General features: G+C 45.9%; 2 protein-coding genes across 8 annotated transcripts in view; one reads left to right on the plus strand and one right to left on the minus strand.

The window, feature by feature from the left end:
* On the plus strand, positions 1 to 25,085 carry MPPE1 (metallophosphoesterase 1). 6 transcript variants are annotated; one of them, XM_009433632.5, is made up of 12 exons: positions 1 to 674; positions 2,565 to 2,671; positions 11,226 to 11,320; positions 11,489 to 11,861; positions 15,213 to 15,321; positions 19,065 to 19,168; positions 19,812 to 19,886; positions 21,530 to 21,638; positions 21,774 to 21,842; positions 21,934 to 22,056; positions 22,736 to 22,876; positions 23,925 to 25,085. In XM_009433632.5, the coding sequence occupies exons 4-12, from the start codon at positions 11,581 to 11,583 to the stop codon at positions 24,105 to 24,107; spliced, it is 1,194 nt and encodes a 397-aa protein (XP_009431907.1). In that variant the 5' UTR covers positions 1 to 674; positions 2,565 to 2,671; positions 11,226 to 11,320; positions 11,489 to 11,580; the 3' UTR covers positions 24,108 to 25,085. The 6 variants fall into 6 exon arrangements, with proteins under 6 accessions (XP_009431907.1, XP_054527774.1, XP_054527776.1 ...); XM_054671799.2 differs by having other exon boundaries at positions 21,777 to 21,842; XM_054671801.2 differs by lacking the exon at positions 21,774 to 21,842.
* The window catches only part of GNAL (G protein subunit alpha L), a 196,562-nt gene continuing 191,579 nt past the window's right edge, over positions 22,867 to 27,849 (minus strand). For both annotated transcript variants that reach the window (XM_009433627.5, XM_009433628.5), the window contains exon 12: positions 22,867 to 27,560. In XM_009433627.5, coding sequence (XP_009431902.1) covers positions 27,414 to 27,560 — 147 coding nt within the window. In that variant the 3' untranslated portion in view covers positions 22,867 to 27,413. The remainder of the gene's footprint in view (positions 27,561 to 27,849) is intronic.

Genomic DNA, 27,849 nt, shown 5'->3' on the forward strand with positions numbered 1-27,849 from the left:
GAAGCCGGCCCTGGCGTCAGGAGGCCGGGCGCGCGGCGCGGGGCGCGAGTTCCCCTGCCCGCCTGTGCGCCCCGCAACGGGCCTTTCCTGGGCCCTAACGACAGCTCGCCCGTGCTTCGCCCTCGCAGCTCTCCTGTGTCCCCAAAATGCGTTTCCCGCGTCCCCCGCCCTTCAGCGGTGACTGCCCAGGGGACTCTGTAACGCGACACTCAGACTGCCGAGCCTGCCAGGCACTTCGGGGAGGGCGCTAGGGGCCGGGACGCGGCCGCCAAGCGTAGGTTCTGGCCTTTACTCCGAGTTGCGCACGGAGCCCCAGCTGCGGTTGTCCGCTCTGGGGATCACAGGCCGCGGAGACCCGGGAGCTACCCGCCGGGCCCCTTCAGACGACCCGCTTCCGCAAACCGGCCGTGGGACTCCGGCGCCGGGCGGACGAAGCGGCTCCGGGAAGACTCGGTCTTCCGCCCCCCTGCCTGAGGTCGCCGGGGCGGGGCTTCAGTGACAGGCCCGCGCGCTACCGCGGAAACAGGAAGTTGGCTGGGTGCGCGCCGGCTCCGGCTGCAGTTCCCGGGTCCCTCGGCCACCGAAGCCACCCAGCCCTGGTGAAAGGGCTCCCGCACCGCCCGATGCTCCCCATCTGCCTGGCGTTGTGCGCAGAGCTGGAAAGCATGGCTGTTGTATGTATTCTTGCGCCCGTGTGACAACATTTAAACTTCTAAAAACGGAACCTCCTTCCGTTTTAGGATTGCAAGTTAACCTAGGAAAAACAGCATTCTGCAAATTATTTGCTGGAAAATCTCGGTGACTTAAGGCCCATGTATTACTTTGCAGGGGTCTCTCACTCTAGTTTACTGGTGTAGATTTTTTAAAAAATCCATCTTATCAAAAAATACCGTTTAAGGTGGAAAATTTCAAATGCAAGTCGCAGTTGATGAGATTGCAATTAATATATTTAAGATAGTGAATTAGAGAAAAACTACAGGTCAGTGCATATTAAGTATTTTTTTTCATATTTTGGGGGGATTAGATTTTTAACGATAACTTTGAAGTTAAAAATTAAAAGATAGGCTGGGTGCCGTTGCTTAGGCCTGTAATTCCAGCACTCTGGGACGCTGAAGGGGGAGGATGGCTTGATCCCAGAGATGCGAGACCAGCCTGGGCAACATAGCAAGCCCCCCGCCCCCACCATAACAACAAAAGTACCAAAAAAAAAAAAAAAAAAAAGCCAGGTGTAGTGACACGCACCTGAAGTCCCTGCTACTCGAGAAGTTGTGGGGGAAAGGATCGCTTCGGCGCAGGAGTTTGGGGCTGCAGCGAGCTGTGACGCAGCCTGCGGTTGACAAAAAGTCAAACTCTGTAAAATATTTGAAGGGATTAATTCTGAGCCAAATATGAGTGACCATGGCTGGTGACACAGCCATTTGGAGACCCTGAGAACGCGTACGCAAGGTGGTCGGGGCCCAGTGTGGTTTTATGCATTTTAGGGGAGCCATGAGTCATCAGTCAAATACATGTAAGATTAAGATGTACATTGGTTCGGTCCATAAAGGTATGACAGCTGAGGAGGTGGGTGGGTCGGGGGCTTCCGGGTTATAGGTAGATTGAAAATTTTCTGATTGGCATTTGGTTGAAAGATTTATTATCAATGGAAAGGAATGTCTGGGTTACAATAAGAGGCTGTGGAGACTGAAGTTTTATCATGCAGATGAAGCCTCCAGGTAAGTTAAGTGTCCAGCATGTTAAATGCTGGTCTGCTTTTCCTGAATTCCAAAAGGGAGGAGGATGAAATGTGTCAAGTTCCACCCCCACTTCCCATCATGGCCTAAACAAGTTTTGCTTAAAACAACCTAAAACAAGGTTAACTCTGGAATGCCCTTGGTGGGATCCATGCAGATGGTTGAGGGGCCTTAGGATTTCATTTTTTATTTACAATGGGCGGTGGAGTGAGACCCTATCTCTCAAAATAAATAAATAAATAAATACAAATTGAAAAGTTCAAAGATAAATTTTTTTTTTTTTTTTTTTTGAGACGGAGTTTTGCTCTTGTTGCCCAGGCTGGAGTGCAATGGTGCGATCTCGGCTCACTACAACCTCCGCCTCCCGCATTCAAGCGATTCTCCTGCCTCAGCCTCCCCAGTAGCTGGGATTACAGGCATGCGCCAGCACCCTGGCTGATTTTGTATTTTTAGTAGAGACGGGGTTTCTCCATGTTGGTCAGGCTGGTCTTGAACTCCCGACCTCAGGTGATCGCCCACCTCGGCCTCTCAAAGTGCTGGGATTACAGGCATGAGCCACTGCGCCCGGCCTAAAGAGAAAATATTTGGCTCCCAATTATGGCTTGCAGTGATTATTCACATATGTTGGGCAGAAATGTTTTATATAATTTATATATAAATACAGGTATTTTATATTGTAATTCAAGATAGGTATTCTTGGCCACTAACCCAATGTCTTGTTTCTTTAGCTTCTCAGCTTCTTTTTTACTTTCAAAGTTGGTCAGGTTTCCTGTTAATAGTTAACTAAATGAAAGCTCACTGACAAAACACACATTTTTGGTTTCATTTCAGATAAATGAATTCTGATTTTGGGGAGCAGATGCCAACTTAGAGCCTCGTACCAATCTCTCTGTCTTTAAAAGATGAGGTGACTTGGTGATTTTCCTGGAAAATTATAGGTAATATATAATCTAGCTTCTATATTTTACGGATATGTCTGGAGGTACCAGAGAGGTGCATCTCTGCCTTTCCATCCTAGGCCGGCCTGAACTGTCTTGTGGAAGCTGTACACTGTTCCTGCTGGGTTATCGTTTGATGATCTTAATAAGACTGATAAGTTGAACTTGGGAGTGAAAACAGTAACACTTTAAGAAATTTTGAATTTTAAGGCTGAGGACTAGGCTCTGATGTTTTTTCTATCCTCACAAAAGCACTGAGGTGGACACTGCGGGTTGTGAGGTTCAGGAGGGGTAAGTGGCTGGCACAAGGTCACAGAGCAGCGCTGCCATTTGGCTACTTTCCAATTCAGCATAGCTGCCCTCTCTGCTGGTGGTATTCACAGCATGCAAGATAAAATACTCACCAAGGAACAAGTGGCTAACTCCTCACAGAGCTCTCACGGTTTCCTCTTTCCTGACAAAAAGGTAGGGCTCACCGGGGTGGGGGTGTCTGCAGAGCTCCCAGGTGCTGGTGGTCAGCAGGTTTCCTTCAACTGAGTCAGAAAATGGGGAGGCAGAAAATGAGGAGGCTGGGGTAAGGTTTGGCCCAGCAAGTGAGTGAAACAAGTCAATTTATACCCTTGGGAAGCAAGCTATCCGGTAGGAGTGAAGCCTCATTACCTAATGCTGGTGCCATTTCTGGGGAGAGAAGGAATCTCTTCCCCCACCCTATCAGGCCTACAAGTTATTCTGTCTTCATTTCAGGTAGGAAAAGAGGGCATGTTTTGGCCATAACATTGAAGACAACCTTGGGAATGCTAATTCAATGAGTCTTTGGTAGAGGAAGAAAAGGAATTTCCCAAGATTTGAGCAAAAGGTGTTTTTTGTTGTTGTTTTTTTGTTTTGTTTTGTTTTGTTTTGAGACAGTCTCCTTCTGTCGCCCAGACTGGAGTGCAGTGGCCCAATCTCTGCTCATTGCAAGCTCTGCCTCCCAGGTTCAACTGATTTTCCTGCCTCAGCCTCCTGAGTAGCTGGGATTACAGGTGTGCACTACTACACTAGGCTAATTTTTGTATTTTTAGTAGAGACGGGGTTTTGCCATGTTGGCCAGGATGGTCTTGAACTCCTGGCCTCAAGTGATCTCCCTGCCTCCACCTCCCAAAGTGCTGGGATTACAGGGTGTGAGCCACCTGCCCAGAAGGTGTTCTGTTTAAGGATCCGCTGTCAAAAGTTTTCTAAATAGGTTTTTGTTCTGTTATCTTTTTTTTTCTTCTTTTTTTTTGAGATGGAGTCTCGCTCTATCGCCTAGGCTGGAGTGCTATGGTGAAATCTCGGCTCACTGCAACCTCCGCCTCCTGGGTTCAAGTGATTCTTGTGCCTCAACCTCCCAAGTAGCTGAGATTACACGCTCACTCAACCACACCCGGCTAATTTTTGTATTAAATATATTTAGTAGAGATGGGGTTTCACCATGTTGGCTAGGCTGGTCTTGAACTCCTGGCCTCAAATGGTCCACCTGCCTTTGTCTCCCAAAATGCTGGGATTACAGGCATGAGCCACCATGCCCCGCACAGCCACTCTTATCTTTTAAAAAATGATCATGTTGGGCTGGGCGCAGTGGCTCATGTCTGTAATCCCAGTATTTTGGGAGGCCGAGGCCAGTGGATCACTTGAGCCTAGGAGTTTGCCACCAGCCTAAGCGACATGGTGAAACCCTGTCTCTACAAAAAATGCAAAAATTAATGGGGCGTGGTGGCACATGCTCACCTGTAATCCCAGCTGCTCCAGAGGCTGAAGTGGGAGGATTGCTTGAGTCCAGGAGGTGGAGGTTGCACTGAGCTGAGATCACACTACTGTACTCCAGCGTGGGTGACAGGGCGAGACCTTGTCTCAAAAAAAAAAAAAAAAAAAGATTACGTTATATCAGATAGCTGCTTCACATGGTTATCAGGGTCTTCTCAGGAAAATATGTAACAGTGCCAGCCAGCTTGCTTGCTCTCTTTCTCTGTCCTGTTTGCTCCCCCTACCCCTTCTGCTCTTCTCTCCTTTTCTACTATCCTCCTTCCTTCTTTCCTTCCAAGTTTTCCTCTGGTTGAATGGCTCTGTGTAGGATATTTTAAATTCCTTTTTGGAAAAAAGAATGTTAGGGGTAGAAGGTATTTGATTTACAAGTGGCAAATCCATACAGATCTGCAGCAACCTCAATTCTTGCCTGCTTAGAAAAAAATAATTCCACTGAGGGGCATAAGGCAGAAAAAGAGACTGAGGCAAGTTTCTGAGCAGGAGTGAAAGTTATTAAAAAGCTTTAGAGCAGGAAAGAAAGAAAAGTACATTTGGAAGAGACCCAAGAGGGCAATGTGAAGGTCAAGTGCAGTGTTTTTTGTTTTTGTTTTTGTTTTTTTGAGACGGAGTCTCGCTCTGTCCTCCAGGCTGGAGTGTAATGGCGGGATCTCAGCTCACTGCAAGCTCTGCCTCCTGGGTTCATGCCATTCTCCTGCCTCAGCCTCCCGAGTAGCTGGGACTATAGGCACCTGCAACCACGCCCGGCTAATTTTTTGTATTTTTAGTAGAGACGGGGTTTCACCGTGTTAGCCAGGATGGTCTCGATCTCCTAACCTTGTGATCCGCCCGCCTCGGCCTCCCAAAGTGCTGGGATTACAGGCGTGAGCCACCGTGCCCAGCCAAGTGCAGTGTTTAACCGTAATCCTAGGACTTTATAGGCTGACCTACTTCTGGCGTCTTGCACCCCTTCTCCATGATTCTTCCCTTAGGGTGGGCTGCCTGCATGCACAGTGCCCTTCTTAAGCTTGGGAGGTGAGCATGAGCAGTGTGTTTAGGAAGTTGTACGCATGCCCATCTGTGGCTTTCTTTTTCCTGTGGAGTGCCCCCAGAAGGTCATACTCTGCCATTTTGTCTCCTGATGTGTATGCCCAGGAAGTTGCCCCTCTCTGGCATCTGCATTTAATTAACACTTTAATGTGGCAGCTGTGGACCCTCAGGAGATTGTCTCTCCTTGGCGCTGGCTGCTAAATGATCGTTTTTAGAGAGGCAATATGTTAACTGTTGAATGGGCACCTGGTGATCACCTGACATTCCTGGTAGGTGGGAAGAGCCCTCACCTGCCCCGCTCATGCCTGCCTATCTGTAACAAAAACACAGAAGTTTGAGGGAAGCGCCAGAACTCCCCTCTAACCCAGTTTGTTTGCAGTAAGGTCGCTTATCTGCAAGGAGTAAGAGGCCATGCTGAGTGAGCTCAGTGGGGAGTTGGGGCAGGGAGAGCCCAGGTTGCCTGGAAGTGCAAACCCACAGGCTGTCTCTATGTCCTCTGTCCTGCTCTCTTCATCCAGGGAAGCTGGAGGACTGCAGTTTTGCATCCTATCCTGCCCTGAGCCTCACTTTGGGCTGTCAGCCAGCCTTGTCTCCAGCCTGCTCACCACTCACTGATGCTTTTTGCGCCTCTTAGTCATAACTGCTCAAACAAGGCTCACTCTGATGAAGAGAAGGGGGTGTAGAAGAGCAATTATCAAGGTGTCATTCTGGTATTTCATCTTGGGAAACCAGAAACCTACCAAACAGCAAGGGTTTGCATACTGGAAGACTCCTCAGCCTGCCCCAGAAGGTCAGCATTCCTTCCCTCTCAACTAGTTCTGTACAGCTGGAGGAAACATAAGGTGTTAGAAAGTTTCAGCTATGGTTTTGGGTTTAGCTTTTAGGATTTTAGGAGATTCTAGGCCTTTTGAAAGAAAAATGAGATAGTAAGATCGAATGGCTGCCTTTGACATATTTGATTTAATCACAACAAAGGAAATTGCCTGGCGTTAAGGAACCTGTTATTTATCCCTCAGAGGCTCTCCAGCAGAGAACCCAGGCCCTTCACCATACTGGTGCGTGGTTCCTGCCACTTGTGCAGTCCATTCCGAAGTTTCTTACAGATGAGGTGGGTGACTGCAAACAGGCACTGCTGCTTCTCCTCTGTGTCAGAGTAAGCACAGACAGCACAGGGTGGCTGCACATCCTGAGTTGTCTGGGACAGTCCTGGTTTACACCATTGCCCTGTTTTAATTTTTATTAGTGACATTTTTCACTCAAAGCTGTCCCCAGTTGGAAGATAAAGGTATGTTGTGACTGCGATTATGCGGCATGTGTGGTTTGCCTTAGAGAAAAGAGAGGCAACAAAAGTTCTAAGTGAAGAAGATAAAGTACAGCTTGACCAGCTGATAAAGATGTTGTGGGGTTTTGGAGGAGAATTTCAGCAAGAGCAGTTGACTCCAGATGATATGCAAAGCTGCTTTTGACCTCTCTGTCTGAAAGGACATAGTTAAAATCCAGTATTTGTTTGCCGTTCCCCCTTTGTTTATTTATTTTGAGATGGAGTCTCACTCTGTTGCCCAGGGTGGAGTGCAGTGGCACGATCTCGGCTCACTGCAACCTCCACCTCCTGGATTCAAGCGATTCTCCTGCCTCAGCCTCCCTAGTAGCTGGGATTACAGGCATGCACCACCACACCTGCCTAATTTTTGTATTTAGTAGAGATGAGGTTTCACCATGTTGGCCAGGTTGGTCTTGAACTCCTGACCTCAGGTGATCCACCTGCCTTGGCCTCCCAAAGTGCTGGGATTACGGCTGTGAGCCACTGTGCCAGGCCAGCTGTTCCCTTTTAAATTAAGTACTTAGTCTGGGCACAGTGGCTCACGCCTGTAATCCTAGTACTTTGGGAGGCCGAGGCAGGTGGATCACCTGAGGCCAGGAGTTCGATACCAGTCTGGCCAATGTGGTGAAACTCCATCTCTACTGATAATATGAAAATTAACTGGGTGTGGTGGTGCACATCTGTAGTCTCAGCTACTTGGGAGGCTCAGGTAGGAGGATTGCTTGACCCCAGGAGGTGGAGGTTGTAGTGAGCTGAGAGCACACCACTGCACTCCAGCCTGGGTGATGGGAGAGAAACTCTGTCTCAAAAAAATAAAAATAAATAAATAAATAAATCAAGAGTTAATATAGGTAATGCCATTCTAATGAAACAGAGGAATGACAGTCCCCAATGGAAGGGCCGTCCATTTCACCATTTCCTACCCTTTCATCTTCTGAAAAGCCAGAAATAGTAATGAATACTTAATAGTACCACATACCCATTGCCAATGCTCCATTAGAATACTTATGAGAAGATTTCTTCATTTATCAGTTTCTGAAGGTATTGCCAATTTTTCCGTTAGGTTTTAAACTTTTGATAATGGCTCAAAGTACATTTTCACACCTATTTATTTTTCTTTTTCTCTTACTTTTTTTTTTTTTAATGAGACGGAGTCTTGCTCTGTCGCCCAGGCTGGAGTGCAGTGGCGCAATCTCGGCTCACTGCAGGCTTTGCCTCCCGGGTTCACGCCATTCTCCTGCCTCATCCTCCCGAGTAGCTGGGACTACAGGCGTCTGCCACCACGCCTGGCTAATTTTTTGTATTTTTAGTAGAGACGGGGTTTCACTGTGTTAGCCAGGATGGTCTCGATCTCCTGACCTCGTGATCTGCCCACCTTGGCCTCCCAAAGTGCTGGGATTACAGGCATGAGCCACTGTGCCTGGCTTATTTTTCTTTAGGTAAGGTTGAAAGGTTTTCCACATCTTAATGGTTGCTTATAGACACCAGTGTAAAACAAGCTAGGGACTCTTATAGGGAATGGGGGTTATTTTATTTTATTTTTTTGAGATGGAGTTTTGCTCTTGTTACCCAGTCTGGAGTGCAATGGCGTGATCTCAGCTCACTGCAACCTCCACGTCCTGGGTTTAAGTGATTCTTCTGCCTCAGCCTCCCGCGTAGATGGGACTACAGACGCCCACCACCACGCCCAGCTGATTTTTTTTTTGAGACGGAGTCTTTCTCTGTCACCGAGGCTGCAGTGCAATGGCGTGATCTTGGCCCACTGCAACCTCCGCCTCCCAGGTTCAAGTGATTCTCTTGCCCTCAGCCTCCTGAGTAGCTAGGATTACAGGTGCACACCATCACCCTGGCTAATTTTTGTACTTTTAGTAGAGATGGGGTTTTGCCAGGTTGGCCAGGCTAGTCTCGAACTCCTGACCTCAGGTGATCCGCCCACCTTGGCCTCCCAAAGTGCTGGATTACAGGCTTGAGCCACTGCGCCCAGCCTAATTTTTGTATTTTTAGTAGAGACAGGGTTTCACCACGTGGGCCAGGCTGGTCTCGAACTCCTGATGTCAGGTGATCCACCCGCCTCGGCCTCCCAAACTGCTGGGATTACAGGGGTGAGCCACTGCACCCAGCCAGGAATGGGGGTTATTCTTAATTTCCCTATGCAAATGTAGAGTTCTGAGGATGCATTTCACAGAGGTGATTTTAGACCCTGGGGAAATGAGGTGGTTCTTGACTCCATGCCTATGTGTGACATGAAGTTCCTAGATTCATGTTAGAAAATCATCTTCCTAGAAAAGGACTTTATTTTTTTATTGGTTCAATTAGGGTCTCTGGTCAATGTCTCCCAAAGCTCCCACCCCGTAAGACTTCAGGGGCTTCTCTGACATCTGAGCTCCCTATACCCTCCCTGGGAAGGTCACCGCCCTTCTCAGATGCTCATCTTGCGCGCAGTTGAAGAACCTGGAAGTAGAATGCCACCATTTATAGCCTATCTCAGGGCAGCCTTTTACCAACTTTTCTCTTCAGAGGTCTCAAAAATAGATGCTTTCTTTACAGGATGCAAAGCTCATCCAAGATTTGGGATGAATCCATAAAAATTTTGAAGGTTCCCTTACAGAAGCCACTATACATAAATAGCTTATAAAAGAAGGCCATCCAGAGTTTTAAGGCACATTTGCAGGGGGAAACCCATTTTTGTGAAAACATATAATCTGGTTGCAGTACTCAATATTCATATTCACAGATGGTGGCTCTGTTGCAATCACCCACAGGTTCTTCCTGCCCACTGCACAGACAAAACCATTCACTGAGACTATGGTACTGCAGTAAATAAGTAGTTTGGGCTGGGCTGGGCACGGTGGCTCACGCCTGTAATCCTAGCACTTTGGGAGGCTGAGGCGGGTGAATCACTTGAGCTCAGGAGTTCAAGACTAGCCTGGGCAGCATGGCAACACCCCATCTCTACTAAAAATACAAAAAAAATTAGCTGGGCGTGGTGGCACACACCTGTAATCCCAGCTACTCGGGAGGCTGAGGCATGAGAATCACTTGAACCTGGGAGGCAGAGGTTGCAGTGCGCTGACATTGTGCCATTGCACTCCAGCCTGGGTGACAGAGTGAGATTCTGTCTCAGAAAAAAAAAAAAAAAGTTTAATTAATGAAGGCTGGCCACTGAGAGATGGAATTATTACTCAAATCAGTTTCTCTGAATCTCAGAGGTTAGGGTTTTTATGGACAATTTTGTGGGCAGGGAGCTGGGGAATAGGAGTTGTTGATTGGTTGGGAATGAAATCATAGGGATGTGGAAAACAGTCCTTGTGTGCTGAGTCCAATTCTGGGTGGGGTCATAGGATCAGTTGAGCCAGGAAATATGGGTCCCAGCAGGGTCAGTCAGGTAGGGTAAATCAGTTGCCCGAAAGTCTGAAAAATATGTCAAAAGACCAATCTTAGGATCTACAATAGTGATGTTATCTATAGGAGAAATTGAAGGAAGTCACAAATCTTTGTTACCTCTGGCCTCATGACTCCTGAGCATTTAGGGATTATAGAAACTACATTCAGCAGAATTCAAGCCCCTCCCCTAATCCTAATCTCGATACCTTTCATTAGTTTTCAAAGGTGGTTTCAGCCTCAGAACAGGGAGTAGACTATTATCATCATCCTTGCTTCAAAGTTAAACTATAAACTGGCCTGGCAAAGTGGCTCACGCCTGTAATCCCAGCACTTTGGGAGGTTGAGGCAGGTGGTTCATTTGAGGTCAGGAGTTTGAGACTAGCCTGGCCAACATGGCGAAAAACCGTCTCTACTAAAAAAATATACAAAAATTAGCTGGACGTGGTGACGAGTGCCTGCAATCCCAGCTACTTGGGAGGCCGAGGCATGAGAATCACTTGAACCCAGGAGGCGGAGGTTGCAGTGAGCCCAGATCACACCACTGCACTCCAGCCTGGGTGACAGGGGAGACCCCATTTCAAAAACAAAACAAAACAAAACAAACAAACAAAAACCTATAAACCAAATTTCTCCCAAAGTTAGCTTGGCCTATATCCAGGAATGACCAAGGACATCTTGGCAGTCAGAAACAAGATGGAGTCAACGATGTCAGATTTCTGTTACTGTTATAATTTTGCAAAGGTGGTTTCACTGTCAGATCCTGGCCTCTGGGTCCAATGTGGAATGAATTCCTTGGATCTTTGAAGCACATTGTCCATGAATATTCACTTATTTTGTGGACAAGCAGAGTAGAAAAGTGATGAATTAACACCAAAAGCAACACATTACAGGCGGCTTGTGACCTGTTGATTTTTAAGGTCAAGGAGGGGTGGTGGGGAATCCTGGGAGTCAAAATTACACTTAAATAATACTGAATTTTCCCATTATGTCTCCTACCTTGACACACATCATTCTCATGGATTCCCATTTGATGATTTCTAGAATATTAACGAAACTTTATCATCTTGGTGAGAAAAGCATTCTAATAGCTTTATTCTGACATATGGAGGTATGGAGAGCTTGAAGGAGTCAGAGAGGTCAGTTGTTTTCCTTATTAGTAATCTGGCATATTATTATTGTAAAAGTATAAGACGATTAATTTGGAAATGTAGATAGATTATGTAACTCATTAGTTCTTAATAGAGGGAGGTCGTGATACCTGTATTATCAGGGAACATAACTGAATTCTTTTCCTTTTCCCGTAGGTGCCCAGCTAAGACCTGAATGCCATCACCCTCCCCAGGGCTCTGCAGTTTTCTCGTGGTGAACCCTTGATGGATTTGTTGTTGCTTGAGAAATGGCGATGATCGAATTGGGGTTTGGAAGACAGAATTTTCATCCATTAAAGAGGAAGAGTTCATTGCTGTTGAAACTCATAGCTGTTGTCTTTGCTGTGCTTCTATTTTGTGAATTTTTAATCTATTACTTAGCGATCTTTCAGTGTAATTGGCCTGAAGTGAAAACCACAGCCTCTGATGGTGAACAGGCCACACGTGAGCCTGTGCTCAAAGCCATGTTTTTGGCTGACACCCATTTGCTTGGGGAATTCCTAGGCCACTGGCTGGACAAATTACGAAGGTAAGAGGTAAAATCAGGAATCTTTCTAAAATTCTGTAGGCAAAACGGTATAGCCCTCTCCTCATAGGCAAGGCTTATGGCTTTAGGTTACTCTTAGTTATTTTCCTCTCAAAGGAGGACATTTAGGGACATTTGACTTTTCCTTGAATTTACCATTTACTGAGGATATATACAGGGCCCCATAATTTGGGAGTCAGATCTGGGCCACATCGCTTTGTGACTTTGGACAAGTTGTTAGGGCCCCTCTGAGCCCCTGCCTCCTTGTTTGTAACTGGGTTAAGACAAGAAACATCACAAGATGTGCCACGCAATGACAACAAGATGCTACACAATGCCTGGTGCCTGGGACTGGTCCCCTGGGCAGGGGAGGACACAGATGTGGGTTGGTGGTCCCATCTCACCTTCATTGCTGTGTAACTTTGAGCCTATTGGGTTTCAGCCTCCTCTAGGCAGCAGAGGAGCAGAGCAGATTTGTGGCTGTCACCCTGGGGAAGGATCAGGTCCTATCTTTCCAACTCACACCTGCCCCTGCATGGTCCATTGTTTTTTTTCACCAGGAAGCTTTTTAAACAAATTATTTTTAGGCCAGGCACACTGGCTCATGCCTGTAATCCCAGCACTTTGGGAGGCCAAGGCAGGTGGATCACCTGAGGTCAGGAGTTCAAGACCAGCCTGGCCAACATGGTGCAACTCCATCTCTACTAAAAATAGAAAAATTAGCTGAGCATGGTGGCGGGCACCTGTAATCTCAGCTACTCCGGAGGCAGAGGCAGGAGAATCGCTTAAACCTGGGAGGCAGAGGTTGCAGTGAGCTGAGATTGCACCACTGCACTCCAGCCTGGGCAACAGAGCAAGATTCCATCTCAAAAAAAAAGAAAAGAAAAGAATGAAAGAGCAGCTATACCTTTTTACTAAGAGTTTTAACCAAAGGAGGCGTGAGCTCAAGAAGGGCCGGTGGGGGGCCTGCAGTGTCTTGGTCTTAGAAATTGATCTTGATTGATGTCTGGTCTCGCCAAGTAGCCTTCTGTGCCTTCTTCCTGCTGCTGTTTCTAGATTTTTACTTCCCATGGTGAATAACATTAAATCAAGAGAGACTGAGAAGCTGGGTGCAGTGCTTCATGCCTGTAATCCCAGCACTTTAGGAGGTGGAGGTGAAGAACTGCTTGAGGCCAGGAATTTGAGACCAGCCTGGGCAACATGGCAAGACCTCATTTCTACAAAAAGCAATAAACAAAAACCAAAAATAGCTAATTTTTGCTATTTATGCCCGCTTGTAGTCCTAGTTACTCAGCAGGCTGAGGCAGGAGGATCGCTTGAGGTATTTTGAGCACCAGAGTTTGAGCCTCCAGTGAGCTATGATCATGGCACTGCAGTCCAGCTTGGGCGACAGAGCAAGAGCCTGTCTCTAAAAAAAAAGTAAAATAAAATAAGAAAAACGGAGAAATGTATTTTGAGAGAGATCTTGGGTAAAAAGCCTTTCAGGGGTGATGTGTACCATTCAGTTCACTTGGGATCTAAAAATCTTCCTCTGACCAGAAATTACATTGACTGATTAAAATGGGGTCTAGCTCTGTTGCCCAGGCTGGAGGGCAGTAGTAGGATCATAGCTCACTGCAGTCTCCCAAGTAGCTAGGACAACAGGCTTGTGCCACTACGCCCAGCTAATTTTTACTTTTCTGTAGAGATGGAGTTTTGCTGTGTTGCCCATGCTGGTTTTGAACTCCTGGCCTCAAGTGATCCTCCCTCCTTGGCCTCCCAAAGCATTGAAATTACAGGTGTGAGTCACTGCACCCAGCCTACTTTCCCCTATTTATATATCCCAGGACATAGCATTTCCCTTTTGTAGAGGAGGAGCAGCCAGGAAAATGCCTTAAAAAGGAGGAAAGGTTTGGATTCCTTAGAAAAATGACATAGGCTGGATTTGGTTTGGTTGAAGACGGGGAGGGCTGAGCAAGCACTGACATTTTTGAGCACCTGCTGTGTGCCTGTGCCATGCTTTACAAATGCTGTCTTATTTAACCCTGTAACTATCCTGTGCAAGTAGGGTTTAAAATCCCCATTTACCGGCCGGGTGTGGTGGCTCATGCCTGTAATCCCAGCACTTTTGGGAGGCTGAGGCGGGTGGATCACCAGGGGTCAGGAGTTCGAGACCAGCCTGACCAACATGGAGAAACCCCGTCTCTACTAAATATACAAAATTAGCTGGGTGTGGTGGCACATGCCTGTAATCCCAGCTACTTGGGAGGCTGAGGCGGGAGAATCATTTGAAACGGGGAGGCAGAGATTGCAGTGAGCTGAGATCACACCATTGTACTCCAGCCTGGGCAACAAGAGCGAAACTGCATCTCAAAAAATAAATAAATAAAATAAAATAAAATCGTCATTTACCAATGAAGACACTGGGCATCAGAACAGGCAATTTTTTCAAAGCCACACAGCTTTTCAATGGATTGAGCTGGGATGTTAAGCCATCGTCTGTCAGATTGCAGATCCCAGGCTGTTTTTTTTTTTTTTTTTGAGATGGAGTCTCGCTCTGTCACCCAGGCTGGAGTGAATGCAGTGGCATGATCTCAGCTTACTGCAACCTCCGCCTCCTGGGTTCAAGCAATTCTCCTGCCTCAGCCTCCCAAGTAGCTGGTACCACAGGCGCATGCCACCATGCATGGCTGGTTTTTTGTATTTTTAGTAGAGACAGGGTTTCATGATATTGGCCAGGCTGGTCTTGAACTCCTGACCTTATGATCTGCCCACCTCGGCCTCCCAAAGTGCTGGGATTACAGGCATGAGCCACCATACCCAGCCTCCAGGCTCTTTTCATTTGCTTGTCTTACCTCTGGGAGGATTACTCGCATGTCTGAAATCTCCAGGATTTCCTGTTTTGATATTGGCTAGCCTATTTCTCTCGTCATCTCTCCTCCAACTTGGAAGCAAAGAAGGAGGTTGAAGTCCCTTTAAGAAGAAGCTAAAATTAAGCTAGATACAATAATCTCCTCTGTGTGGTACAAAATCAGTCTATATTGAGCATCTTTGGAAGCTGCATTAGGCTCTCTCAGATCCCAGTTGCTGTCTTGACTGAGTGATGGCTGCAGGATGCAGAGTGGGGCCTGTTTCTGCACACCACAGTGTCTGGGGTGTGTGGAAGGGATGGCCGGACTCTTCTCTGATACTTAATTCCCCACCTTTAATCAGATATGGACTCTTTGGCCCTTCAAGCCAGGGATGGGAATGCAAGAGTGGGGCTCTGGAAGGAGAGTGGAACCATTTAGTTTGCTGTTTAAATGGTGCATAATACAGAAGTAGCCTCCACCCAGGAAAGAGACTGATGCCTTACTTTTTCCTATTGGCGTCAAGGGAATGGCAGATGGAGAGAGCCTTCCAGACAGCTCTGTGGTTGCTGCAGCCGGAAGTCGTCTTCATCCTGGGGGATATCTTTGATGAAGGGAAGTGGAGCACCCCTGAGGTAGGACTCTGTGTTCCAGGTGCCCTCATCCTGCTGTGAGGTCCAGCACAAGTATCCCAGAGAATCCACGAAGCAATGTCAGCTTCAGCTGGAAATTTTATGGAAGTTGTACTTACTACTGATATTAAAAATGCGTAGGCTATTTGGAAGATGATTAGAATTCATAGGCTATCTAAGATTATTAGAACAACTCAATCTTGAGTTAGGTTGGCTAATTGTAAACATTTGTCTATGTAGGAAATATGTCGATTAGCCAGATATCATTTAGTTGGAATACACTGTTTTGTGAACCTCTTGGGAAAGGGAGAAACGGGCAAGATAGATGTTATTTCAGTTGTCACCGAAATTGCAAAATACATATTGAAATGTACATTTAATTTCACACTCTTATTGAACCATGACATTATGAGAATCGTGCTGCAAAAGAGACTTGCTATTCTCCTCTGATTTTCTTTTTTCTGAGTGAGAGATGCAGAAGGAGCGCTGGGGACTTGATGTGAGGATCCTCTGCTTTCAGAGGGGGCTGAGACCCCTGCCTGGGTATTGGGGTAATGTAAGACTTTCCACAAACCAAAGAGAAAAGCGGTTCTCACCTTAGTTGTCACAATGTTTTGCTTATTACATCCTTGGAACAAAACGAATGAAGACATGAGCTGTTCTTGCGCTTAAAAATGTTCAGTCACTAATGGTTTTTGGAAAATCTTAAATTTGGGGTATAGTTTAAAAAACTTCATCACATGCCTGTAGTACCAGCACTTTGGAAGGCCAAGGCAGGAGGATTTTTTTTTTCTTGAGATGGAGTTTCACTCGTTGCCCAGGCTGGAGTGCAATGGCACAATCTCAGCTCACTGCAACCTCTGCCTCCCAGGTTCAAGCGATTGTCCTGCCTCAGCCTCCTGTGTGCTAGGATTACAGGCATGTGTCACCACGCCCGGCTAATTTTGTATTTTTAGTAGGGACGGGGTTTCTCCATGTTGGTCAGGCTGGTCTCAAACTCCTGACCTCAGGTGATCTGCCCACCTCAGCCTCCCAATGTGCTGGGATTACGGGCATGAGCCACCGTGCCTGCCCTTTCTTTTTCTTTTTTCTTTTTGGTGCTGTGGGGGATGGAGTCTCACTGTCACCCAGGCTGCAGTGCAGTGGTGTGATTTTGGCTCACTGCAACCTCCGCCTCCTGGGTTCAAGCGATTCTCCCTCCTCAACCTCTCGAGTAGCTGAGATTACAGGCACACACCGACCCTGTTTCTACAAAAAATACAAAAATCAGCCAGGCGTGATGGTGCACGCCGCTACTCAGGAGGCTGAAGTGGGAGGATCACTTGAGCCTGGGAGGTCAAGGCCACAGTCAGCTGTGCACCACTGCATTCCATCCTGGGTGACAGAGTGAGACGCTGTCTCAAAAAATCAAGATAAAAATCAAGGAAGACAAACAACCCAAACAAAAACAAAACAAAAAAAACCCCACAACAAAAATCCAAAAAACCTTACTGGCATTTCCTAGGACAATTCAATAGCTGCACAAGAGAAATCTTGTTTCAGAGTTGATAGGAACCAGTTTACAGAGTTGCAATGTTTGTTATTATCTAGGCTATAATTAAATGTGAGATAGTGGAAATGTTATATGTAAAAACAACTAGTTACAAAATGAGGTTGGATAGATATGTTGCTTTTCCAAATTAAGGGCAACATTTTATGTTTTTCTATGTCTGTTTTTCTGATTTTATGTTACTCTAACTTTTTATTTTTTTATTTTTTTCAGCTGGTGTCTTGCTCTGTCACCAAGGCTGGAGTGCAGTGGCGTGATCTCAGCTTACTACAACCTCTGCCTCCCTGGTTCAAGTGATTCTCCTGCCTCAGCCTCCTCGAGTAGTTGGGATTACAGGCACCCGCCACCACACCCAGCTAATTTTTGTATTTTTAGTAGAGACAGGTTTCATCATGTTGGCCAGGCTGGTCTCAAACTCCTGACTTCAAGTGATCCGCCTGCTTCAGCCTCCCAAAGTGCTGGGATTATAGGCGTGAGGCACCGCGCCTAGCCATCTAACTTTAAATGTTATTTGTTAAAGTGGAATCTTTGTAAATGTATTCAAGGACTCTATCCAGCATATTTCCTTAAGTTTTGCCAGATTTACAACATTTAGGATAAAGTTGGTTACTATCTAGAATAGAGGTTTTTTTTTGTTTTTTTCCCTACCCTAGGGTGTTTGTACAATTGATATTTTTAGCTTTATAAAAATAAGAACTACACTAACATAACTCTGAAGTTTTAATAGTTAAAGCAAGTATCAGAATAATTTTGAAAAATTTGTTACAATAAGTATTTTTTGTCTTTCTTTCTCCCACATCTCATTAGTTCTGGTTTCCACAGTTGTAGCCATAGGGGAATGCCACCTTTAAAGATGTTCTCATCCTTGTCTTAGTTGAGACACATGAAGAACTTACTGGACATTTTGTCAGAGCCTGTTCTTATAGCATGCCCAGATCTGAAGCATTTCTCCACCAGGGTCTATGAATGGTCTTCAGGGGATCTTGAAATAATAGGTGTATGAACCAAATATTTTTTGGGATTGCCAGTTATTGTTTTAAGATGGGAGAGGATACCATTTAAAAATTTGGCGTCAGGCTGAGCTTGGTGGCTTATGCCTGTAATCCTGGCACTTTGGGAGGCTGAGGCAGGTGGATCACTTGAGGTGAGGAGTTCGAGACCAGCCTGGCCAACATGGTGAAACCCTGTGTCTACTAAAAATACAAAAATTAGCTGGGCATGGTGGTACACGCCTGTAATCCCAGCTACTCAGGTGACTGAGGCATAAGAATCACTTGAACACTGGAGGCAGAGGTTCCAGTGAGCCAAGATCATGGCCACTGCACTCCATCCTGGGTGACATAGTGAGACCCTGTCTCAAAAAAACAACAAAATGAAACAAAAACTTGGCATCAAATTAAATAACAGTAAGTATTAATTGTAATCTTAAAAAAAGACGTATTATGGCCAAGTGTGGTGACTCATGCCTGTAATCCCAGCACTTTGGGAGGCTGAGGCGGGTGGATCATGAGGTCAGCAGATCGCGACCATCCTGGCTAACACAGTGAAACCCCGTCTCTACTAAAAATACAAAAAATTAGTCAGGTGTGGTGGCGGGCACCTGTAGTTCTAGCTACTCAGGAGGCTGAGGCAGGAGAATGGCGTGAACCCCGGAGGCAGAGCTTGCAGTGAGCCGAGATCGTGCCACTGCACTCCAGCCTGGGCAACAGAGCGAGACTCCATCTCAAAAAAAAAAAAAAAGTTCTACATCATCTTTATGTGCATCTGATTTGAACAGGGGAATTCATTCACTTCTCACATCAAAATAGGGATCATTGGCTGGGTGCGTTGGCTCATACCTGTAATCCCAGCACTTTGGGAGGCTGAGGCGGGCGGATCACGAGGTCAGGAGATCGAGACAATCCTGGCTAACATGGTGAAACCCTGTCTCTACTAAAAATACACACACACAAAATAAGTTAGCCGGGCATGGTGGCATGTGCCTGTAATCCCAGCTACTCCAGAGGCTGAGGCAGGAGAATCGCTTGAATGTGGGAGATGGAGGTTGCAGTGAGCAGAGATCGCACCACTGCACTTCAGCCTGGAGACAGAGCCAGACTCGTCTCAAAAAAAAGCAAAACAAAATAGGGATCATGTTTTTTTAGCCACAGGGCAGAGATGGTTCTCTGGCTCTCAGCAGTGATTCTTTTTCCCTCAGGCCTGGGCGGATGATGTGGAGCGGTTTCAGAAAATGTTCAGACACCCAAGTCATGTACAGCTGAAGGTAGTTGCTGGAAACCATGACATTGGCTTCCATTATGAGTAAGTAGTTCACAAAAGCCCTGCACCCTGAGAGCTCTTGTTAACTGTAATTCTAAATCTGTTGGAATTCAGGTGAAAGCCCTATTTGTGCTGTCTTGAAATTTGTTTTCTTCAAAAGATGTAAGCTCTGGGATATTAAACTCTTTAAGGGGTTTTTACTTGGTGCATAGTACACCCTCAACAAATATCTGTGGAATGAATGAATTGTATGTGCCCTTGGGAAACATCTAACTTGAAATGTACATTTAATGGCCAATTATCGTCTTTGGGAATGAAAAACCAAGATCATTTAGACTTTAATAGCTAACGTTTATATAGTGCTCTAGTGCTTATAATGTGCCATCTGTTTCAAGTACTTGACTTCCATATATTAACACATTAATCTTTACCATGGTCCTGTTGTTTTACCTACGGTACCAATGTGGAATCTGAGGCCCTGGGCAGCTGAGTAACTTGCCCCAGGCTTCATAGTAAGTAGTGGAACTAAAATTTGAGCTTTGCTATCCTGGGGCCAGGTAGAGCCCTTAACTAATAATGCTAGTCTGAAACTCAAGTGTTGAAAGTTATTTTGTGTTCATGATGACTCTAGGAGTTTCTAAAATGGCTTGTCCTGAAAAATGTTTCTTCTCACAATTGAATATAGGATGAACACATACAAAGTAGAACGCTTTGAGAAAGTGTTCAGCTCTGAAAGACTGTTTTCTTGGAAAGGCATTAAGTGAGTATTAAGTAAATTCTTCCAAGACCTTTAGTCCTTGGAAACTTCATTTTTTAAAGGTGCCTGCCATACTGGGATCTATCATCTACCTGCGTTCTGTTTAGCCTGGTTTATGATCTTTAAACAGCAGTGCCTTAGGCTGTCCTTGCTGGTGCTCACCATGGGAGCCGATAGATGGGAAACCTCAAACCACCCTGGTTTTCCTTGACAACCCCATAATGAATCGGTCAGTTTATGACTCTGCCCAGCCACTGTGGGAATGATAGTCTTTCTGTCTGCACTGTCTCTGGGTAGCACAAATTTCATCAGCCCACTTTGTAAAAGAGTCTTTATTTGATCAAAATATACTAATTTCACGTTACAAAGACTGTTCTCGTAGTTATGGTGTCATAACTACTATGGGATTTGGTGGCAAGTGTGTCACAGTTCCTCTGTAGCTCTGTGCCACCCATCTCCATTGGCCTGGGCTTTTAGACCAGAGCATCCTGACCCTTAGCCTGACCATGAGCAGCTCGCACTCTGCGAGGCCACCTCAGTACCCATCTCTACATCCTTTCTGGGCTGTGTATGCGGCTGCAGCACAGTGGACAGGACTCTATACTCTATACTGATTATAGACGCGGTGGAGAAAACAGGTGGGAGTGGAAGCCTTTTCTCTTTTAATCTTGTCCTTCCTGTGGGTGCCCAGCACTCTGTTGACCTTGGACACAGCAGGTCTGCAGGTGAGGTCATTTCTGTCCAGCGGCTTCACCACCAATGCTCACCTTTCCCTCTGCCAGGAGGGCAGAGTCTCTAGTAGGTGGCTTTCTCTGCTGACTCATAATAGAAGCATGATACAGTTTGAATTATTTCCCTCTAAGTGTGTGTTTAAGACACTTCAAACAGCTTATCATACTGCTGATCACTTGATAACTCCACTCCTTATCTCTAAAACGAGTTAAATTTCAAGCAGTCTTTACTGACAGGTACTTTTGTCATTCCAAGATGGTATGCATGTAGGAAATAAAATCGTATTTAGTGGGAGTCTTTAAAAAAATGTGGCTGCTGAGTCTAACCACAATGGACTTTGTTATTACCCTAGTTTGGGATTATCCATACCCAGTTAGCTCTAACCGGCACCCTACCCTCTGCCTTACTTGTTGTGTGTGTCTGTATGTCACTGATGCATTCTGTGGTTCCCTCTACCTGTTAGTCACAATATCTGACACGTACTGAGTACTTTCTAGTGGCAGGCTGTGTTCTAAACACCTGCCATGTCATTTCATTGAAACCTCACAACCAGCTGATGGGGTGGGCATAGGGTTCTTAACCCCCTGCACAGAAGACGCGCTGTAACAGATGAGGTTCTGGTTGGAGGATGAGCTTAGACATAGTCTAACTGCAGAGCTTCTGTGATCTGGGATTTCTCACAAGTTTAGGGTCAAAAACCCTTCGATCGTGTCTTAGACAGAACTCCCAGTAATGCTATTTTTGTTAATATTGACTCATATTTAAAAATACACCAAATTATTCTGGGTGGGATTGAAAGCTGCTCTGGGCTTGTTTCTTTGCACTGGATGCTTAGCTTTCTTTTCATGGGAACAGTAGGGAAAAGAAAGCACTGATACCCCCAGCGGCCTCACCTGCGTTTCCCTTCGCTTCAGCTTTGTGATGGTCAACAGCGTGGCGCTGAACGGGGATGGCTGTGGCATCTGCTCTGAAACAGAAGCAGAGCTCATTGAAGTTTCTCACAGACTGAACTGCTCCCGAGAGGTAGGAGAGCATCTGAATGCCACAGGTGCCTTCTGTCCCGTGTTGCTCCGCTTCGGTTGCTCACTCAGCCCCCTAGCGCTTCTTGCCCTTTGATGAGGGTCAGGTGTGCGGATTAATGGCCTGACTTGTACCCAGCAGGCACGTGGCTCCAGCCGGTGTGGACCTGGGCCTCTGCTGCCCACGTCTGCCCCTGTCCTCCTGCAGGTGAGCTGGGGGAGGAAAGGGCTCATGGCAGACAGCAGGCAGCCTGTGGTTTCACGATAGCCGCCTGAACTCCTCTCTCCACCCCGGACAGCATTATCCTCTGTATCGGAGAAGTGATGCTAACTGTTCTGGGGAAGACGCTGCTCCTCCAGAGGAAAGGGACATCCCATTTAAGGAGAACTATGACGTGCTTTCACGGGAGGCATCACAAAAGGTTTGCCAGGGTGTCGTGATGCTAATTCATGTCGCAGTGTGACTCTCATCACCTTGCATGTCAACAAGCAGAGTGCCCAGGCTAGAGCAGGTGTTTGCTGAAACGTTCATGACTTAGTTATCACCTGGGGACAGGGGTGGAGGCCTGGCTTTCACAGTATCTCAGATTTTCATTTAATCGCTTTTTTTTTTCCAGTAAGCCTACTTCTGTTTCCTACCCTCAAGTCAGTAATAGTCTCAGCTATTCTTTGTATTCAGAGTTTTTCACCAACTTAAATGTATTTAGAAATGTGAATAGAACTGAAAAGTCAATTTTTTAGGGACTTAATTAAAATTAAAATGCATTTTCTTATATAGATTTATATAATACATATTACATTATACATAATATATAAATATAGGAAATATTTATAAGATAAATGTATAAAATATTTATAAAGATAAAATACCGTAAAAAGTATATAAAATCTGGGATGAGAACAAAGGGCTGACCTTACCTTTGATTTAGTGTAAATAAACCAAAGGATTTTTAAGGAAAAAAATAAACCAGTCCTTCAAAATAAGGATTTAGTATGTAACTTAATGAAAGAAGCGATGGCCAGCGGCCGTCTGCTGAGCGGTGAGAGCCTGGTTGAGGATGAGCTAACAGCCTGCTTTGCTGTCTTCTCGGCCACTGTCAGCTGCTGTGGTGGCTCCAGCCGCGCCTGGTTCTCAGTGGCCACACGCACAGCGCCTGCGAGGTGCACCACGGGGGCCGAGTCCCCGAGCTCAGCGTCCCATCTTTCAGTTGGAGGAACAGAAACAACCCCAGTTTCATCATGGTAACGTGAAAGTTTATTTTTGTCTGAAAGCTTTCATAAGTATTTAAATCAACACAGTAATCAACTATTTAATTGCTGCAATCGGTCAAAATTTACAAAAGCCACACACAAATTTCCCTCCCTCTACACGTAGCTCCATACGCTGCCCCTTGCCAAACACCCTTCCGGGAACCAATCAGCATGACATTCCTGGGCAGTTAATGTGAGAAGCGAGGGCAGGGCACCATCCAGGTGGACTTTATCCTTCAGGGAGGGCTGTATCCTCTCCTCTTACACTCTGTGTGTGTTTAATTTTCTAAAGAAACAACCATTTATTCATTAGCTATACTCAGCCATCTTCTCTTATTTTCTAAACATGCCCATTTGACCTGGCAGAGAACGCTACAGCTTTTGCAGGTTGATAAAAGATGTTTCACTTAATGACCACTGGGCGTTTTAACTCCTTTCAGCCATGGGCTCCTGCATCCAGCTCACGATGCTGGTACGACAGGTTCTTTTACTTCATAAAAAGGTGGAGGAAACCCTAACATTTTCAAATTCCAAGTAAATGAAAACATTTGCCACTGTTGTTCCACATAAAAGTATCTGCAAAGAAAAGCCCATGGAGACGACCTGGACACACGTATTTCTAGGGAACAGATGCTTAGTTGAGCATCAAGGGGCGGGAAGACACCTTTCCCTCCCTGTTCCTCGCTGACCGATGACCCTGGAACTCCACGGTGCCTCTCTGAATCTCTGTTATGGATCCCCCACTATATTTGATGGGAACCCAGTGAGCCAGGGGCCAGTTTTGACAGGTCAGTGTCCCAGACATTTTCCACTCAGGCACACTTGGGCCTTACTTGTCTCTCCTGCCGGAGCCTGGGCTGGTCGGGGGTGAGCTGTGCAGGGGGAAGGCTGGGCCCCCTTGGTCTCAGGTGAGGAGGGCCCGTTCCCTGCCTCACCTGAGGGGGACCTGAGAAGGCAGTCTTCCCTCTGCTGTTTCTAAGACTGCGGTGTTCAACCTGTGCCTGGTGCTCTCAGCATAACTTTCCCTTCTCCTTTCCAGGGTAGCATCACGCCCACAGACTACACCCTCTCCAAGTGCTACCTCCCGCGTGAGGATGTGGTTTTGATCATCTACTGTGGAGTGGTGGGCTTCCTTGTGGTCCTCACACTCACTCACTTTGGGCTTCTAGCCTCACCTTTTCTTTCTGGTTTGAACTTGCTCGGAAAGCGTAAGACAAGATGAAGAGCAGGCGCCATTATAAATATCAAAGCCCAAGAAATGGAACTTTGGGCAGAGATCATGTTAGAATCAAGTGGATGATGAGACCAATTACAGGCCGTCTCTCTGCACAGCACAGAAATTCTCAATCACTGAAATGAGTAACTAACTGCAAAATAAATAGTTGATTGTACTGTTCTCATGCTATAAAAGTGGACAGGTACTCTACAACAAATCTGTTTTCTCATTTTTATCAAATATATGTATCATCAAAGGTTGCATCTGTACAGTATGTAAATGCTATTAATGTCGTCACTCACATGCACGACAGTCCTTGTTCCCCCAGGAAGGGCCTGGTGGCCCCAGCACACACTTGGGATTATGTGTATACATAAATATTGGGCTGTTTCCCTCTTCCTGTGAAGTGGTTCTCAAATTCCTATGTACTGTAAAGCTGTACCCTTAAAAGTACAGATGTGGCCGGGCCCAGTGGCTCACACCTGTAATCCCAGCACTTTGGGAGGCTGAGGCGGGTGGATCACTTGAGGTCAGGAGTTCAAGACCAGCCTGGCCAACATGGTGAAACCTCGTCTCCGCTAGAAATACAAAAATTAGCCAAGCATGGTAGCAAGTGCCTATAATCCCAGCTACTTGGGAGGCTGAGGCAGGAGAATCCCTTGAACCCGGGAGGCGGAGGTTGCAGTGAGCCAAGATCATGCCACTGCACTCTAGCCTGGGCAACAGAGTGAGACTCCGTCTCAAAAAATATATTAAAAAAAAAAAGTACAGATGTGATGTGCAGAACATATTGTTTTCGTAGATTTTTATACTTGATCAATTAATGGAATCAGATTTTTAGATAAGTGTAATTTTCTCTATAGGAGACCAAGTTGCTACATCTATTAATGCCTGTCAGTGATCAAAAGAGACTTAAAAAGTGGAATGGGATATGGCTTTTGGTACCTGAAAATAAATGCTTTAATAATTGTAAGCCAGATAAAAGTTATTCTTTTTGTTTTTTTTCTTAACAGTCTGGCTGTTGTTTGAATTAAACTCTTAAACAGGATGTTTAGTTAGAGGGTAATTGTTGAGTAATGATGCATACAACAGCATACTTCCCTTTCTTGCTGGGGTTGTAGCTTTTCAGTTTTCTTGTTTTACTTTGACAGTGCAAGGGGAACTGAAAATAATTTCCATTGTATTTATCTTAGTTCAGCTGAGGGCTTTATGAGACAGTGGATGGGAGGGGCAGTAAGACGGTGATGAGATAAAATATGTGTGTCTTGCACTGACTGTCTATAAAGTTATCATCCTTTCTTCATGAAAAAGTAGCATTTAAATCTGGATGAGTTTATAAAGGATTACAAAATGCTGATTTATAGAGTAAACTTTAAAATATTAAAGACTAAAGACTAAAAAAAGAGTAATGAAGTAATGCAGGCTGTCACTTCTCTAGATTTGTATTGTTGAAAATTTAACTTTGGATATCTTTATAGATTATTTTAGACCTACAAAAACTACCCTCAACTCTGTGGCTACAGAGAGAATATGAAGCATCATTGCTACAACAATTCTTACTTTCTAGATATTGTTGGTGTGTCATAATGTTTGAGGCTGTATTTGTAAGTCTTGCAAGTGTGAGAAAGAGCCATATCTTTTGACTTTATACTTCAGATTAAGGTTTTGTAATGTTTCTTCTTCAAAAGGCAAGTGAAGCTGTCAGCCTCATTCTCCTAGGCCAGACACAAACATTGACACGTCAAGGTCTTTTTTTTTTTTTTGGCCTGAGTCTCACTTTGATGTCCAGGCTGGAGTGCAATGGCGCGACCTCGGCTCACTGCAATCTCCACCTCCCAGGTTCAAGCGATTCTCCTGCCTCAGCCTCTCGAGTAGCTGAGATTACAGGCGCCCGCCACCATGCCTGGCTAATTTTTGTATTTTTAGTAGAGACGGGGTTTCGCCATGTTAGCCAGGATGGTCTTGATCTCCTGAACTCGTGATCCGCCTGCCTCGGCCTCCCAAAGTGCTGGGATTACAGGCGTGAGCCACCGTGCCTGGCCACATTTTGTTTTTCTCTTACTGTTTGATTACTTGTATGATGTAGCCTGTGTCCACAGTTTTGACTAAGGGAATGATGGACCTGTTCCCACTTAGGGAACTTGAAGAAGTGTTTCATTAGCAGACTAATGAGGAAACATATTGTCTAGAGAGAGAGAAAAAAATCCCTGGTTCCCTGAAAAGATTAGATTGCAATTTGTACCCCTGAATTGAGTTCAGGTTTTTACAGCTCAGAGAAGTAACAGCAGGTGGTTGCAACAGCTTGTGATGTTGGTACATTGTCGGTAGAATGTGGATGATTAACGTGTATAACTTACAGTTTTTTAAATCAGGGAGTATTTTATAAAGTGCCAACCTGATAAAATATCCTAAATTCTACAGCTACCATTCATTCCTTTTTTCAGAGTAAGCAGCAGGTAATGTTGACATTAAGCTCTTCAGCACAATACAAACACATTTCATGTACAGGTATAGATAGCCATGGTGAAGGCACAAAGATCTACAAGGATTTTTCTTTAGTAGTTATACAAAAGAATATTACATTTTGTGGTCTGTACAGTGTAATAAACCAGCAATAGGGACAACAACAAAGAGAATCTAAGAAAGAAGACTATGCCTAAGTATAGGGAAAGTTTAGAGAATCGTTTTTAGACAGGACACATTTTGCAGTAGTGAATGTGGTAGGTTTTCTGCCTAAGAGGCTCAAAGTAGCTCTAATTCAAATGCCTGAGGCCAGCAGCGACTCTGAATGTGACTGTAAAAGGGTTTCTGGTCACTCTGTCGCTTGGGGTCGACTCTAAGTCTTGGGCTAAGGCCAATGGGAAGGGACCATCGCTCGTCAGCCTGCAGCTTCATAAAGGGAGAATCAGAGATGGCCGTGGCTCAGGGCACTGCACGAACGCTCTTGCAGTCACGGTTGATAACGTGGAAAAAAACAACAACTGTGTTTTCTCCCCATCTACCAAGTTCTCCTCGATGAATCAATAAAGGGAGAATGAATAATGGGGCTCCCACCTGGAGAGATTCTGCTGCAGTGTCGGCAATGAGAGTCGGTGGTTTGGGGGTGGGATGCTGCGGGAGGCTGTATTCAATGACAACAGAAGCTACACAACCAAACCTGAGGGGACAGAGGTAGCCAGAGGCTTGGTGGTCGACACAGAACGGGACAGACGGCAGCGAGATGGAACTAGAGACTCTGCCTCCTACCATGGCATGGGGCTGGCAGTCAGGCAGTCCGGGGCGCCGCTCCGTCGCAGGGTGGCGGCAGCATCCTCACAAGAGCTCGTACTGCTTGAGGTGCATCCGCTGGATGATGTCACGGCAGTCGTTGAACACCCTGCGGATGTTCTCTGTGTCCACGGCGCAGGTGAAGTGCGGGTAGCAGTAATGTTTGCCGTCACCGGTGGCCGTGCTGATCCTCTGCAAGAGAGAGCGTGTGCACTAGCCCTGCGCGGCCCCAGCATGTACTCTGGGGAAGGACTAGGCCACGCTGAGCAGGTGCTGGAGGCTTTGGTGACGGTGGCCTGCTTGTTTTGCATGGGAGCACTTAGAGGCAGGAATGGTCTCAATGCAAGCATCGGCTGAGGACCCAGATAACCTTACCCTTATCATTGCCCCCAGGAGGCTGAAGCAGCACGGATAGGTCAGAGAAAGCCCCGGCAGGCAAGTCAAGGGAGGAGCTTCCAAAAAGCAAGGTCTGAACAGAGTT

Source organism: Pan troglodytes, chromosome 17, assembly GCF_028858775.2.
Source record: "Pan troglodytes isolate AG18354 chromosome 17, NHGRI_mPanTro3-v2.0_pri, whole genome shotgun sequence".
NCBI lineage: Eukaryota > Metazoa > Chordata > Mammalia > Primates > Hominidae > Pan > Pan troglodytes.